The 16,960-nt window shown below is 39.5% G+C and overlaps 1 protein-coding gene across 1 annotated transcript in view; it reads left to right on the top strand.

Moving 5' to 3' along the window:
* Positions 1–16,960, top strand: part of KCNU1 (potassium calcium-activated channel subfamily U member 1) — a 149,109-nt gene that overhangs the window by 68,693 nt on the left and 63,456 nt on the right. The window contains exon 19 of the mRNA XM_086703723.1: positions 9,463–9,577. Coding sequence (XP_086559849.1) covers positions 9,463–9,577 — 115 coding nt within the window. The remainder of the gene's footprint in view (positions 1–9,462; positions 9,578–16,960) is intronic.

The raw sequence follows: 16,960 nt of genomic DNA, 5'->3' as shown, positions 1-16,960 counted from the left end.
GAAGCTGGAGGAAGGGACCACAAGGCAAGGAATACAGAGAGCCTCAAGAAACTGGAAAAGGCAAGGGAATGGATTCTCCCCTAGAATTTCTGAAAGGAATTTAATGCCTTGATTTTAGTCCAGGGAAAATTACTTCAGATTCTAAACTCCAGAACTGTAAGAGAATAAAGGAATGCTTTTTTAAGCCACCAAATTTGTGGCAATTTGTTACAGCATTCATGGGAAAATAATACTGGCATACCCCTTTTTATTGTGCTTCACTTTAGTGCACTTTGCAGGTTTTGCATTTTTCACAAATTGAAGTTTTGTGGCAACCCTGCATCCAGCAAGACTGTTGGCACTATTTTTTCCAACAACATTTGCTCACTTCATGTTTTTGTGTGACATTTTGGTAATTCCTGCAATATTGCAAACTTTATTGTGTGTGTATATATATATTTTTTTATTTTATGTATATATACGTGTATATATATACGTGTATATATATACATATATATATATATATATATATATATATATATATATATATAGTGATCTGTGATCAGTGATATTTGATGTTACTATTGTAATTGTTTTGGGGTGCCATGGACTGTGCCCATTTAACACATATAACTTAACTGATACTGTGCGTGTCCTGATTGCTCCACTGATGAGTACTCCACTCCTTCTCCTTTGGCCTCCTTATTCCCTGACACACAATATTGAAATTGAGCAAGTTAATAACCCTATAATAGCTTCTATATGTTCAAGTGAAAGGACAAGTCAGTTGATGCAGGAAAGTTCATTGTTTTATTTTAAGAAATTGCCACAGACACCCCAGCCTTCAGCAGCCACCACTCTGATCAGTCAACAACGATCAGCGTCAAAGCAAAACCTTCACCAGCAAAAACATTGTGACTCATTGTAAGCTCCAATGATGTTTAGCATTATTTAGCAATAAAGTATTTTTTTAATTAAAGTATGTACATTGTTTAGACATAATACTATTGCACACTTAGACTATTGTTTAGCATAGACATAACTTATATGTGCACTAGGAAAACAAAAAATTCATCTGACATGCTTTATTGTGATATCTGTTTATCACAGTAGTCTGGAACCAAACCCACAATACATCTGAGGTGTGCCCATACTTGTAGATTAGTATTTTTCATCAAATTTGGGAAGATTTTATTCATTATTTATTTGAGTCTTTTTTTCTGCTTCTTCATCTCTCTCTCCTCCCTCTTATTGGTCCTGTCTTTACATGTATATGTTACATATAATGTGAATCCACATTTTTCTGGAACTGTTTATTTTTCTTCATTATTCTCTCTCTCTGCCTGTCTCAATCTCTCTCTCTCCCTCTCTCTCCCTCTTGCTTTTACTCTTTTGGAAAGCAGTCTCTATCAATCTGTCGTTTTATTTGCTAATTTTTTTCTTCTGGCAGTTGAAATCTATTGTTGGGCCCTGTGTTCATTTCCATTCGCTACTGTAACCAATTACCACAATTTAGTGGCTTAGTTATAAATTAACATTTGTCCTATGTTATGGGGTCTGGCAGCATGGCTGTGTTTCTTTATGGAAGTTCTAAGGAAGAATGAATGGTCTTGCTTACTCAGGTTGGAGAGGCTACCAGCACTCCTGGGCTCACGGCCCCCTTCTGTCTTCAAAGCCAGCAATGTCTGGTCAGGTCTTTCTCATGTCGCATCACTCAGACTCTGCTTCCATCATCACGATTACCTTTTTTGACTCTGAATCTTCTCCCTCCCTGTTCCATATTTAAGCAACTTCTGTGGTTACGATGGACCCACCTGGATAATCCAGGAAAATCTTTCAAGGTGAGCTGATTGGCACCTTTAATTCCATTTGCAACCTTGAATCCCTCTTGCCATATTGAGCATATTCACAGGTTCTGGGGATTAGGACATGGACATCTTTGGGGGAAGGTGTATTTTGTGCCTATCATAAGCTCCTTGATGTATCTCCTAGGCCTGTCATACCGAAGTCTGAAGTTGAGATATCATCAGGGACACACTCCCTCCGAAAGCTCTCAGGGAGAATCATCCTTGCCTCTCCCAGCCTTTAGAGGCTGCTGGTGACCCCTTGCCTGTGGTAGCATCACTCCAGTTGGACTCCATGTTCACATGGCCCTTTTTCCTGTGTCTCTCTTCCATGTCCGTGTGTTCTCTTCTTGTTTTTTTTTCTTTTTTTTTTTTTTTTTTTTTTCTCTTCTTGTTTTGAGGACACCAGTTTTGGACTTAGAACTCACCCAAAATCCAGGACGATTTCACTTTGAGATTCTTAACTAATTACATCTGCAAAGATTTAAGGTCACTATAGCAGGCAGCTTGGATGGCCATAACAAAATACCACAGACTGAGTGCCGTAAACAGTAGGAATTTATTTTCTCACAGTTCTGGAGGCTGGAGGTCCAAGATCAAGGTGCTAGCCAGCTCAGTTCCTGGAGAGATGTCTCTTCCTGACAAGTAGCTGGCCACCTTCTCACTGTGTCCTCACATGGCAGAGAGTGAGCTCTGGTCTCTCTTCCTCTTTTTATAAGGATACTAATCCTATCGTATCAGGGCCCTCATTTAGCGTAATTACTTCCGTAAAGTCTCCATCTCCACATATACTCACAATGGGAGTTAGGGCTTCAACATGTGATTTGGGAAGGACACAATTCAGTCCACTGCAGTCACATTCTGAGCTTCCCAGTGGACATGAATTTGAGGGGACACTATTCAGTCCATTAACCCTTCTAGTGAATAATTAACTTCAATTAGCGTACTTGTCAACTATAGAATTGCCATTGTTTCCTTTTTGTAAAAAATTGTTTATTGTTATTGTCTCTTTGAAGAGACATTGTCATCATGCTTTCCTTCTTGAATCATCATTTTTTAAAGTTCTTTGAACATATTTATAACAGCTGCTCTGAAGAGTTTGTCTACTGAGTCTGACATCTGTGTGTGTGTGTGTGTGTGTGTGTGCACGCACATTTGTTTTAATAATGTTCACTACTTACATTGTTTCACTGAGGAACAGATCTGTGGAGCTGCTCATGTTACGATTCCACGTGCAGAACTAAAGGCTCCATCTTAACCTTGGCTTTATTTTCTCTGAATCTTTCAATTTCCGCATGAAAATCTAACACCATTTTGGGTATAAAAAGAAGCTATTCCTATGTGATTTCCTGAAATCCCTGTTGTCTGTAGGGTTGCCACTGAATGCTTAAGTCTGAAGATTGCTAATTAAATAGACTTCAAAGCCCTATTTTGGATTCAGAAGCTAAACACTGACTCTTACTGTGTCCTATACACAATGAATCTTTCCAGAGGCAAGGGATGAGGCTGAATAAATAGGAGAAATATCCCGTTGAAGAAAGGAGTGAAGAAAGAAAAAACAATATGTTTAAAGTATCCTTTCACTACACATGTCTTTAGAATATATGAAAATGTAGCATGGTTTCATGTAGTAGATGTGTTCCTGTAAACACAGTGTACAAACTTTTGCAAGCACAGTATATACACTCCTGTGCACACACTTCTGTCAGTCATTTTGCAACACAAACTGTTTTATAAAAATTAGTAATCACCACTCTATTTAGCCAGCTTTTATGTGTGGTTTTACTATATATTTTTTTTTAAACAGGAAGTTGCTCTAGTATAAAGAGGGAAGGATTTTTGCCTAAATAGAAAGGCTTGGCGATCATATTTGTAGATATGCCAAATTTTACCCACTTCTGTAACATGCATTTAATAGTATCTAGGGAGTAAATTAGTAAGACTTATACTCTAATGTTTGAGCTTTTCTGTAGTTATCACAATTCTCAGAATATTTGCTTTTTCTCATGATAGGATCATTTCTTCTTCTTGCCCAGCACTAATCCTCAGTCACCACTCCTGCCATGCCTATTCCCTGTGTCCAGGAGAACTTTATCAAATTATCTGGTTACACAGATGCTCGAATAGTAGGCAGCTGTTCTTGACTTTGTTTGCCAGACGATGGCAGCAGAGTACCAGGAAATGCTCATGGATCTGGCGGCTAGGGTTGTATGGGGAATTTGAATCCGGAGAGAGCTCTCAAGGAAATGTGCAGAAGAGGACATCACCGTAGAAGGGGGCTTTTTGGCCTCATAGAAAAGTCATGATAGTATGTGGAGATTCTCCCAGCGAATTAACCTTCAAAAGGTGTCTAGGAAGTTAGCAGTAGATGACAAAATAGAAAAATTTTCCGACTTTGGATTAGTACAAATTTCAGGTTGAATATTTCATGTTTCAGAGCCAGATGAAGAGTATCCCCAGTCCACTCTTTTCTAATAACTATCTCTTTCTTGAGCTAATTGAGTTTTCTCAGTCCCACCAATTTCTTCCTCCTGCTATGCTAATTGAGAGTTTAGAAGACCTGAATGCCAGCGACCACTGATTAGCTGTGATTTAGGGAAGACGGGCTACCTTTTGGAGTCTCTGTGTTATTTCCAAGCCAGGCGGTTCTTGTCATCCCTGTGGCCATTTTCAATTCTGATGTTCCATGATTTATAATCCCTCTTTCCTTTGATCACTTCCGCTTTTTAAAACTGGAACCACACCAGAGATTCTCCACTTAAATTCATGAGCTTAACGTTTTAGAGAGGCAGCCCAGTGTGAAGAACATGGATTCTGCACTGGCCACCTCTTAGCTGTGTGACTTTAAGCAAATTATTTAAGCTCTCATTGTGCTTCAGATTACTATAAAATGCTGATGATAATATTACATCTCTCGGAAGACTAAATGAGAATATTAACACATAAAGCGTATACAACTGGAGTATATTAATATAAAAAGCATTAAGACCAGTCCCTGGAAAATAGTAAGTATATGTATGTTAATTATCATATTACCTGTGGGAATATAAACTCAAAAATAATCTGATTATTTCTTTTCTCATCAATGAAATGCAGATGAAATAAGAATTAGCAGAGAAGTCCTAGCAGATTATACTTACTTTAACCCATTCCCTGATGTTTTGGGGTTCAGAGCAGGAAGACCAGTAGGGCTAGCCTTCAGATCAGGAGGACTTGTCTTTCTGTTTTTCTGTTTACTATAGTTAGGTAAATTATTGGGCAGGAACTTCTCTAGCCCTAATTATACAGTTCACTGCCTGCTATTTTACCACTGAAACCTCTGAAGCCTCCAGTCTTAGAGTAGGGGTCCTCTACCAGGGTAAGGAGGAGCTTTCACAGATCTTTGTGTGCAGTGGAGTGGAGGAAATGAGCAGTATGAAAATGGCCCTGAGGAAAGTTGTTTCCAGATTTCCCTAATCTCTACCGCAGAGCACTGTTTTAGAGTCCTCATTAAAGTGTTAATTTTTGCAGTGGAGTCACACCTAAAGAAGAGGGGAATCACTAAATGGAGATTGGAGAGAGGATGTGAAAGAAGTCAGGGACAGGAAGCAATGATATGAAATGGTTTGGATCCATGGTCCAAACTTGAATGTACCCCACTTCACAGTTCTCTTTAGATTTGGCCCTGGGTACTTTTTTCATAAACATCCAAGACTAAATGACCTTGTTAAGACAGGAGTCACCCCAGACAGTGTTTCCCAGGGAGGAGAATTGCAAACCCAGAAGGCTGAGATAGAAATCCCCTAATGAATCTATCAGCTGGTCTCCCTGGCTTGGCTTACCTAGCGACTCTGAAATCTGGTCAAAGCTCTCCTCCTGCACCAGTGGCCTTAGGTAGGCAAGAGAATAAAAGGGGTTCTTAGGTGACTCTTCTTCTCTAAAGCAGGGTCAGGGACCACATGCCCACTGAATTTCAGTAAAAAGGAAAGCAACTTGATAATAAGCCTACCAAGGTCATGTACAAATATCTTGTATTCCTATATTTGTGACAGTTGTTATTCTAATACTGTAGTTGAAAGTGGGGCTCTGTTTCTCCAGCCTTTGGTGTCTATCTCCACCTCAGCTGTGTCCCTCTTTATTTCTTATCCCAGTGATTACCATAGCTTCTGGGCTGGTTTCCCTGGATCTAGCCTCTTTTTATGCCAATCTATGCCATCTTTCATGGCTATAATAATTTTCTTGGAAAAAACTTCTGATCATGAATGGATATATAAAGAAATAAATAAACAGATGGATGAATGTTATCCCTCCTTTTGCAAGACTAAGGCATTGGCATGTTCTGTTGTCCTGCGTCTTCTTTATCTCCTAAGAGTAGCGGTTCCTATCCAGAATACATGATACCACTCTTTAGGCGTGTCACAATGGTGGCCAAATATTAAATTTTGTAAATAATTGCAACAATTTGGCTTTTTAGGAAATTGTGGCAGATTCATGATTATCCAAATAATATAGGAATTATTTTTGCTTATTTGGGCGATGATAAGATTTCTTGGATGAGATAGAAAGGGTTAGAGTTACTGCTATCCATATATGAAGTATGTCTTCACATGCAGTCCTATCATGTAAGCCAAAAAAGAAAATGTTTGCCCGTGGCTTTCAAGGGTATCACTTCTTGAAGAAGAGAGAAACGTAATCAAAATGTTGGCCATTTACAGGGACTTTTTTTTTAAATAATTTACATATATTAGATACCATGTCCTTTTTTGAGGTCTGATGCTTTATCCATAAACCTTCTCTGGAATATCTGTAGGGAGGTCATAGGAGATCATGAAGGGGCATTAACAGTCTAGCTAGAGTGTTAAGGCAAAAATCCATTCCGTTCTTTTCTTGCCTAAAATATGAAAAAATACTTGCACATTGTCATCTGTAGATAGATAAAAATATATATTAAAATGATCAGACTGCCTTAGAATGTAATCAGAGAAACTTCATTTGCTTATCAACTGCCTTGAGATAGAGGACTTTGGTATTCTTTGCTTTTTCCTCAGTCGTTTGAAGCAACATAGAAACTGGGGGCAGGGGCAATAATAGATGTTGCACATTCTTTTTTTTTTTTTTTTTTTTAATTTTTTTTTAAGTTTATTTAATCTTGAGAGATAGAGACAGAGTGCAAGCACGCGAGGGGGAGAGAGAGGGGGAGACACAGAATCAGAAGCAGGCTCCAAGCTCTGAGCTGTCAGCACAGAGTCCAACATGGGGCTCGAACTCATGAACCGTGAGATCCTGACCTGAGCTGATGTTGGACGTTTAACCAACTGAGCCACCCAGGCGCCCCTAGATGTTGCACATTCTTAACTGCCCTGTCTGCAACCTGGTAGAGAGAACACTTCTAGACATTTTGTGATGGTCATTAGGATTACGGAATTCGAGTTGGAAGGGACCAGGACCAGGAGAGGTCACGTGTGCCAGTTAACCTTTCACTTTCAGGCAGGCAGCCCAAGGCCAGAGGTGTCGCCAGCCACCATACAGGCTTCTCTTTCAGACCCCCACATGCACATACTTCCAGAACTGGGAAAGTTTCCAAAATTATACAGATATTTAATGTGTTTTCAGAAGAGATTTTGTTAAAAATAACGCAAGGGAAGATTCAAAGTTTTAGCAAAAATTTCAAGGGGTTCATACATAGCACTTACCTCACCCACTTATCCCCTCCCACTGTTTTTTAATACCTGGCAAATGTTGGCTGCCAAGTTAGGCTTTGAGAAGGCAGAGACTTCCTGAACGTTCCATCATTTCTAAGCCAGTTTCGGCATGTTGCCCTTTGCATTCCATAGTTCAGCTTCTATCACCTGTACTCAGTGGGTAGCCTTTAAAGATTGACAGTTGACACACCAATCCTCACTCAGAATTTTCTTCAGATGTTCTGTCCCTGAGCCATTCCCCCCAGGGCAAAAGGTAACCAGGAAATAAGGAAACACCAGTCAACCTGAAAACCCCCATCAACCCACCCTAGGTAAGTGAAGGCATCTGGGGATTACAGGTAGGGAGCAGTCTCATTTTAAACTTGACTCTTAGAACACCTGTGTGATGCAGTTACTGCTGATTGAAGCTGACAAATCCCATATCCAAAGGCGGTGTCTCTTCTTCTAGAAGTGTGTTTTCACTCAATTGATATTTTCCATGGATTAGAATGGGTCAGAAAGAATTACATCAAAAGAAGAGGGATACCAAGATGTTTTTGTGGCTCTTTCTGTTGGCCATTGTCCCAAACCAGGTGATATGTGGGTTTAAAGGTTTGCTCTAGGGGCGCCTGGGTGGCGCAGTCGGTTAAGCGTCCGACTTCAGCCAGGTCACGATCTCGCGGTCCGTGAGTTCGAGCCCCGCGTCGGGCTCTGGGCTGATGGCTCAGAGCCTGGAGCCTGTTTCCGATTCTGTGTCTCCCTCTCTCTCTGCCCCTCCCCCGTTCATGCTCTGTCTCTCTCTGTCCCAAAAATAAATAAAACACGTTGAAAAAAAAATTAAAAAAAAAAAATAAAGGTTTGCTCTACATGAACTCCTCATTTTGAGTAGTCTGAGTACGCAGATAATTCTTAAATTGACACAGGAGAAAAAGGTTGTGTTTCTTTTCTCCACTTGGGTAAGCAAGGAGGAAGAGTAACAGTGATAACTACTCTTTGACTTTGTCCATCTCCTTGATAACTTCTTCTCAGACAGTTCCCAATCTCTGATCACCCAGCAGTCTGGTTCAGGCAAGCAGATAATGCAGGGTCCTTGAAGAGTGAAAGAGAAGCATGTAACTTCCAGGCATCCTTTAGAATGATATTTCTTATCACAATACTAAGTGCCAATTCTGATTGACCAATAATGATGTCCTAGCCCAGTGTGTTGAAAGAATTCCTAAGTCGAATCTGGGTTCTGGAATAAAAATGGCATCACTGGAGAAGTAATGGTTCATGTGTCAGTTTTTTTTTTTTCCATCTCAGAGCAGCTGCAAATAGCTCATTTCATTATTAAATTTCAAGCTTTCTTGCATTTATCTTCACAGTCACCCTTTGAAGTCCCAGTATCATTCCCATTTTGCAGGTGAGAAAGTGATTTCCCTTTGTATTATTTCCAGATTGGAAATTCACAGATATTTTGAGCCCTCGCCCATGCAAGATCAAGATTCTTCAAAAGCTGAAATTAATCATAAAGGAATCCTTCCTTGAAGGAAAAGTAAAGCAAAGGAGGCAGTATCTGAGGAGAATAAATTATAGCCTGTGCAGTATCTGCAGAACGGAAAAGGGGACTTGCATAGTGATCCTTTCTTGGAGTCCCATAGTGGCTGTAGACCCTGTCTGTAACAGGAAGCTCCCTGGGATGCTACACTTGGGTGAGCTAGAGTGATGTCTTAGAAAGGTAGAGCAGCAACTCAATAGGTGCTTATTTTAGGCATCCATATGGTATTGAAATCCTCACAATCATTTTCTACCCACTCTCTAACCATGCAGAAGGAAATTGAAGAGATTTCTATAATCCATCCTCTTAGAATTAGTCTGTGGCTAAGGATCTCTACCCTCTCCCTAGTCGGGGGCCTAGAAATGTCTCAGGCAGTAGCAGTGGTTCAAAAATGCCTTGTAGAAAGATAGACTGGCTCATTAAGATTACTGTGCTCTTGCAGGGACAACACTTCTGGTAAAGAGAGGCAGCATGAGGGAATTCTCTGATTCTACACAGAGTGATGATTTGCCATTCGGACAGGCAAGACTGATGAGCAACGTGAGCTTCGCCACCAGGTAAGAGCCTCAGAGAACCGATTCCCTCTCGTTTTCCGAGGATCCTTGGGCAATACCAATGTGATGTAAACCAGAATATTGGTTTTATCAGCCCTGATAGTGGCCAGTGGAATTGTTCCCCACCTACATGAATTCATCTCTGCTTCTCCCAATATCATTAAGCTAAATAAATATACTTCCTTGCAACATCGCTCAGAGAAATTTATACTTGTGACAACCAAAGGTCATTGCCCAGTGTTCTCTCAGATCAGGTACCCTAGGCAGGTGGACTGGGGTGAAATTTCAATTATTCCCAATTTCTAGTATTAATCCATCCCCTATTTCCAACAAACTGATGATGAGGTTGCTTTTGTTTTTGAATTGGCAAAATAGGGTCAAGAAATTCTTTCTCCCCCTCTCTTTTTTCCTGCAGTTCTTTAGTGCCTTAAAATCTTGATTAACAAGAATGCAGGGTTGGCAGTGGAGGGCGATCTGTTCAGTTGATTTTAAATAGAGGGTTGATGGAGTACCTGGGTGGCTCAGTCAGTTAAGCGTCCAACTTTAGTTCAGGCATGATCTCGCAGTCTGTGAGTTTGAGCCCCAATGTTGGGCTCTGTGCTGGCAGCTCAGAGCCGGGAGCTTGCTGCGGATTCTGTGTCTGCCTCTCTTCCTGCCCCTCCCCTGCTTGCACTCTGTCTCTCTCCCTGTCTTATAAATAAATAAACATTAAATTTTTTTTTAAATAGAAGGTTAATCTAAAAGTTCTATTGCTTCAAAGTTCATTGTGAATAGTTTTGTAATATGTTGGCAACATTTCAATTTAGTACCTATACTATACTAGGAAAAATTTTTAATGATTGAGAATTGTGATTATCTGCAGGTAGATACTGTATTAACAGTAGAGTGTGGTCAATATGTACCGGCATTACATAATGTGGGTGTGGGGTAGGGTTAGGGTTAAGTTCAAAGGCTGTCTAGTTATCTCAGTTTTGCTATATTAAATGAGTATGATAGTCATAAACACTTCTTGTTTTGTAACAATTGAATGAGATTAGTTATTTAAAGCTCTTTGATTCTTGGCTGACAGTAAGTACTCATCAGATGTTCCTTATTGTGATTATCAAGTGCTATACCTGGGAAGGTGCACAAAATTGGGCTGCATATGTAGTAAGTGTATAACCTATCAAGGATGTAGATTTTTAAATAAAATCCTTGATCCTTGATCTTATTTTAAATAACTCACCTCCTTCTTTTTTAATATATATATATATTTTAATGTTTATTTATTTTTGAGACAGAGAGAGACAGAGCATGAACGGGGGAGGGTCAGAGAGAGAGGGAGACACAGAATCTGAAGCAGGCTCCAGGCTCTGAGCTGTCAGCACAGAGCCCGATGCAGGGCTCCAACTCACGGACGGTGAGATCATGACCTGAGCCGAAGTCGGACGCTTAACCAACTGAGCCACCCAGGTGCCCCACTCACCTCCTTCTTTTAATATATGAAGAACCATGCTTCTGTTTAACTGGGTATTCCAGAGAGCTGGGTCTGGTTAACAGAGGTTTTCACCCTACCACTCCCACAGGTGAGGCAGGTGTCACCGTCTGAGCCACCAAAGGTGCCACCTCTTCATGTGCGCATTTTCCACATTTTCCAAGAGGAATATAACAGGCCTAGGAATTATAGCTTCTGCCCTTCCTTGCCTTCTATTTCAGTATTTTAGGAAACTGAGATAATCTGTGGGAAAGGATTAAGAACTTTGTGTGGAGGAAAGTGCTATGGAATTTCGGGAATTCACACTCCTAATGACAACAAAACAGCTATTCACTATAATTGAGGTTTGCAAGTTTCTTTTTTAAATGGTTGGTAAATAGGGATTTATTAAGTGCCTCTATGTGCTAAGTAGGCACTCTGCTTGATGTGTTTGGAGATACAGAAATGATGTTTCAACCCCCATGCAATCTAGTTGGGTAAACAAGTTGAATTTATGTAACATAAATCAGAGTTCAAATAAAGCAGTACTCCTTGAAGTGCTACATAGATAATTCTGGCAGGAGGGCAATGGAAGAAGAGGTCAGTGAGGAGTGGATGGATTGTTCCAGAAAGTTTCCTGTGGCAGGTGGGATTTGGAAAAGTAGGAGAGAATGGGCATCTCAACTTGTGTGAAGGTCATGACATGGGCAAGGCATGGGGGAAACCCGGAGCCTTCCATGTGCCAGCTAGCCTGACCAGAGGTGAGAATGTGTGCTAGCATGTTGTATGAAAGAACATCTCAAATGTCTCAAGAATACTTTCTTGGCTATTGGTGTTGTGCATCTGTGTATTTGTGTATACATGATGATTATGGTTTTTTTAATGTTTATTTATTTTTGAGAGAGAGAGGGAAACAGAGTGCGAGGGCACAGAGAGAGGGAGACACAGAATCCAAAGCAGGCTCTAGGCTCTGAGCTGTCAGCACAGATCCCAAAGTGGGGCTCGAACTCACGAATCAAAAGATCATGACCTGAGCTGAAGTCAGTCGCTTAACCAACTGAGCCACCCAGGCACCCCATGTTCTGTTTATGTTAATGCACAATTGTTACAAAAACATAATTCACATTTAAAAATTGCTTTTGAGACTTTAAAGACAACATTGAGGATAACACATGAAGTGCTTCAGCCATGCTTATGTGCTCATCCTTTTCCACATCTTCTGTGATAATAGAGCATTGGCAAGTAATGGGTACAAAAAGCCATAGAAAATCCTTAAATGTAAATGTAGGCATTCAGTTTGACAGACTTTTCCTCATTATTCTTTAGTACAGTTACAAAAAAATCACTTATTGGTATGTTTTCCATTGTCTTAAATACCTGCACTGTCTATGGTAAATAAGGAAGTGGTTCAAAGCAGACATCTAAAAGGAGAATTGGTCTAGATGGCATGGTCCATTCATAGATTGGGCCTTTCAGCCCTATATCTGGCCAGGAAATCCCTGAATATGCTTTAAAAGCTCCTAAAGAAGGTCAGAGATCATGAAAGTTAGCCAGCCAGATCATCTCTTAAAGATGATCCTTAATTCATCTGCACCTCTTAATTGAAAAGCAAGATATGTTCACATGAGCTACATATTTTTAAAAAAAATAATCAGAGTCCTGCTGGTTAGACAGTGATAAATACTTCTATATACATAAGTGCCATTTGTGGGTACATTTCTGTGATATTTCATCAATGGAGTTGGTTAGCTCAGTTGATTTAAGTACAGTGTTAATAGGATCAATGACAGATCCTGATCCCACTTAGTACTATAAAATAGGGTGTGTTTTTGTTTTGTTTTAGTTTTTTCTTTCTTTTTTTTTTTTTTTTTTTTTTTGCAGGGCAAAGATAACTCCAGCTATTAAATTGATAAACATATGTTCTGTGTAACAACAAGTAGTAAAATAAATTTGATAACTTAATAGAGTTAAGTAGTTGTGATTGGGGGAAAAATGTAAAATGTGTGGTGTGTGCTATTTGTGATCCGTTTTTGATGTGTTAATAGTATTACATTCACATACCCCAAACAGCATAACATTATTTATAGTTTTGCTGACAATGGCTTGGTGCTTTTAAAGATGTAATCTTCAGCCCACCGGTGGGTTTTCCAGTAAGTTGAGAAACTACCATCTTCTATTCTTAGTACTGAAGCAATACAGACAGCCCTAACTTATACAAAAGTTATAGTCCAATATTTCATTGTGTCCCTGGGGTCTTTCTCTTCCCATAGAATAAGCAATGTTATAAATAGCAGTTAGGTTCTCAGATGAGCACACAAAAGTCTATTTAATAGATGCTAGTTAAATGTGTATTTGTTGAGTAAGTAAACAAACACTAGCTCTATTCACTTGAGTTCTGTGTCGTTAAATCAAGGGATTCATGTAACATGAGAGAGTGAAGATGAATCTTTCCTCTTTCTTTCCATGGTGATCCAGTGAGACTTATGCAAAACTTTATGATAAATAAAAATACATTTCAACTGCTCCTGGATCCCCTTTGCCCTCACTTCCAATTTCTTTATTGGCTACCCTATTTTGGGTGAGCTTGAGAGAGTTCTACCCATTTTACTGTTCTATAGTTATTTACTGAGTTATTTACTCTGCCTCTCCTATCAAAATTCACTTCTTCAGTAAAACTGATTTAATGAGGTATTACAAAGAGAAGATTTAGATACAATTATTTCATATCATGTTGTGACTGACCAGTAACACAATAACCACACTAAGTCATTCAGTATTTTTAAAAATAGGTGTTTATAAACTCAAGTACATATTGACAGATACCTAATCAAATGAACAAGAGGAAGCAGAAATTTCTAGGCAGTTTATGATAGACCTGGGTCAGGAGAAGAAACCATTTCCTATAAAAAAGATTTGTTTTCTTCGGGTATATTAGCCCTTCCCTAGAAATCCTCCCTCTGGGTCTGCTTTAATTCAACTGCTACAGACTATATTGAAATCTAGATATTGAACTTTCCTGTATAATTTCCCTTCCCACTATATCTGTGTGAAACCTGTGACTAAGATCATATGTAAATATGGTATCAACTTCATCTTCATACTCTCCATGTGCTTTTAGAGGACCGGAGACCATGCATGTCATTTTTTCTCTCTTTCTTAATATCCAACCCAGTCTTATCTCTTTAAAGGTCAAGCGTGTCACAGATATCGGTCATGAGCATTGTCCATATATCAGGCATGAACCCTGGATCACCATCCTCTTTAGCTTTTATGCTTCAGTTTCCTCATCTGCAAAATAGAGATACTATTAGGACCTAAATAATTGGGATAAAACATGCTGAGTTCTTATGGAGAGCCTAAATTGAGCAAGTGCAAAATGGGTCATGTTGTTGTTCTGCTCCCCCATCCTCCTCTGCCACTATTTCCCTGACTCTTAGGTTTTCATGCTTTTGCAACCAATTCCTTTCACATTCAGGGGGAGAGGGTGTGAAGTTCCAGACCTTCCACAATTTCATTCACTGTGTACCACCCACCATCCATAGCCCATCAGCTCAACAGAGTGTATCATCAGGATTTTCAGTGAAGACCTGTACTACGGGAACTCCCTCTGGTGCAGTCACTTTACCGTGTCCATATCTGCCCATACCTCACTGTTCCCCCTCTGGAACACTCTTTTCCGTGGCAATTCCAGCTCTCTCTTTGGCCGTTTCTCAGCTCCTTCCAGAATAGTTGATTTCATGGCAGTCTTTAGTTTCTGAGCAAATTACAGAGCATCCAGCAGAACTGCCATTATATCATCTGCCAGGCCAGAAGCTTGTTAGTATCAGAGGTACATCATCCATACGGACATGGGGAAATCCATTTAACTGGGAGAAATTGTTTCTCTTCGGCACACTCACTCCCAGCCCTTGTATAAATTATTCTCAGGGATGACTCCTGAGACATTTGCCCATCTAATCACTCACTTCCAGATACTATGCACCCTCACCCTACCCTCCGACACAGAATTAGGCAAGCTGGATCCTTCCTTCCGTTTTATTCTCAGTTCTACACACCTAATTGAATTCTGTGCCCCGGATTCTCCAGGCAAGAGAAGCACCATCCTGTAGACTGTGATGACTGAACATCTACTGAGGACCAGTTTTCAGGGTCTTTCCAGAGTCAGAATATTGGATATAAATCACCACACATGGTTCTTCTGTCCTCACATCCTGAGATTTCTATAGAAACTAAGCATATAAGATTGTCTGAGCAGGAACTTTTTTTTTTTTTAAGTGATAGGATTTCTTTCTTTCTTTCTTTCTTTCTTTCTTTCTTTCTTTCTTTCTTTCGAGAAAGAGAGAGCACACAAGTGGGGAAGGGGCAGAGAGAGAGAGAGACAGAGAGACAGAGAATTTCAAGCAGGCTCTGCTCCACCAGTGCCAAGCCAGATACGGGGCTTGAACTCACAAACTGTGAGATCATAACCTGAGCTGAAGTTGGAAGCCTAGCCGACTAAGCCACCCAGGCGCCCGGAGTGGGTACTTTTCTTTCTTCGTTCCGTATTAAGCTTTTGAAATGACTTTCCCTCTAGATAATCAGAGACTTCTTTATTTGAATAAAATGGAGTCCATAACTAGTAAATCAAAAGTGGTCTTTGATTATATCATTCCTATATGCATATTGAGTTTGCCTTTACTATAGGATTTCAAATCATGTTCTAGAAATCCACATGTGCTTAATAGTGTATAAGCCAGCATTTGATCTACCTTTCTCTGAGTCCAGATAGCACTTATGTTTGCATTCTTGGAGACTCTAGAACCTCTCAAGTTGCCTTCCTCATTGCAACTGATGGCATTTGAATATGCCGGAACCCCTAGCAGGGGTGTGTGTCAGTCATGAATACAATACGTATCTTCATCAAGTCTCAGTAGAAAATACAAGGAAAATGGTAATACAAATGCATCATGCATGATTAGGGGTATAGATAGGTATGTGGATAGGGATAAAGATAGACATGCACCTACACAGGTAGAAATGATATTTTTAAGCACAATGGGCCTGAATTCCAAAGATAAATGAAAGAGTTAGGGTGCTAGTAAATAGAAGAATAAGAATTTGGAAAGAACTTCTAGTTCTTACCTTGTACCTATAGCCAAAAATTGGATTTCTGAGAATCAAAGTGCTACGACTCTAGCAAAAATACTATAAAAGTGTGTATATATATATATATATATATATATATATATATATGTATATATATATGTATATGTAAGTATATGTATATATATATGTGTATGTAAGTATATGTACATATGTGTACATATATATGTATATATACATGTGTATATATATGTGTGTGTATATATATGAGTAATTCATTAGGTATTCATTAAATAAATGAATTATTCAGATTATCAAACAATATTTTGTTGCTATTACTTAAAAATAGGGTTGCGTGGGTGACTCAGTCAGTTAAGCATACAACTCTTGATTTCAGCTCAGGTCATGATCTCTCGGTTTGTGAAATTGAGCCTTGTGTTGGGCTCTGCACTGACAGCACATAACCTGCTTGGGGTTCTCACCCTCTCTCTCTCTCTCTCTCTGCCCCTCCCCTGCTCATTCTCTCTCTCTTTCTGTCTCTCAAAATAAATAAACATTGTAAAAATGTCAGCGGAATACCATGGAAAATTCAGCATATTCCTTCCATTATTCCTGTCTTCTTTGCCCTATTTGACTAGCTTAGGAGGCTGTAATAAAGGAGGGACAAAGGCCTTTTTTCAACCTTTCTGTTAACCTGTAGACAGGTCTTAAGAAAAATGAAGTCAAATTCTTCTAGGACTTGAGGGTATGGAAATTTCCATCAATGTAGCTGGGTGGGAAGATAAGGAAGCAGCTTTGTTAATATGGAAATAAAAATTACAGTGGACAGCTGATCATTTATGGAGTGTATA

The sequence above is a fragment of the Puma concolor genome, chromosome B1, assembly GCF_028749965.1.
Source record: "Puma concolor isolate L17-30 chromosome B1, mPumCon1.1.hap2, whole genome shotgun sequence".
In the NCBI taxonomy this organism is placed as follows: domain Eukaryota; kingdom Metazoa; phylum Chordata; class Mammalia; order Carnivora; family Felidae; genus Puma; species Puma concolor.
The sequence above is the reverse complement of the archived record's forward strand: the minus strand, read 5'-3'. Positions and strand labels throughout refer to the sequence as shown.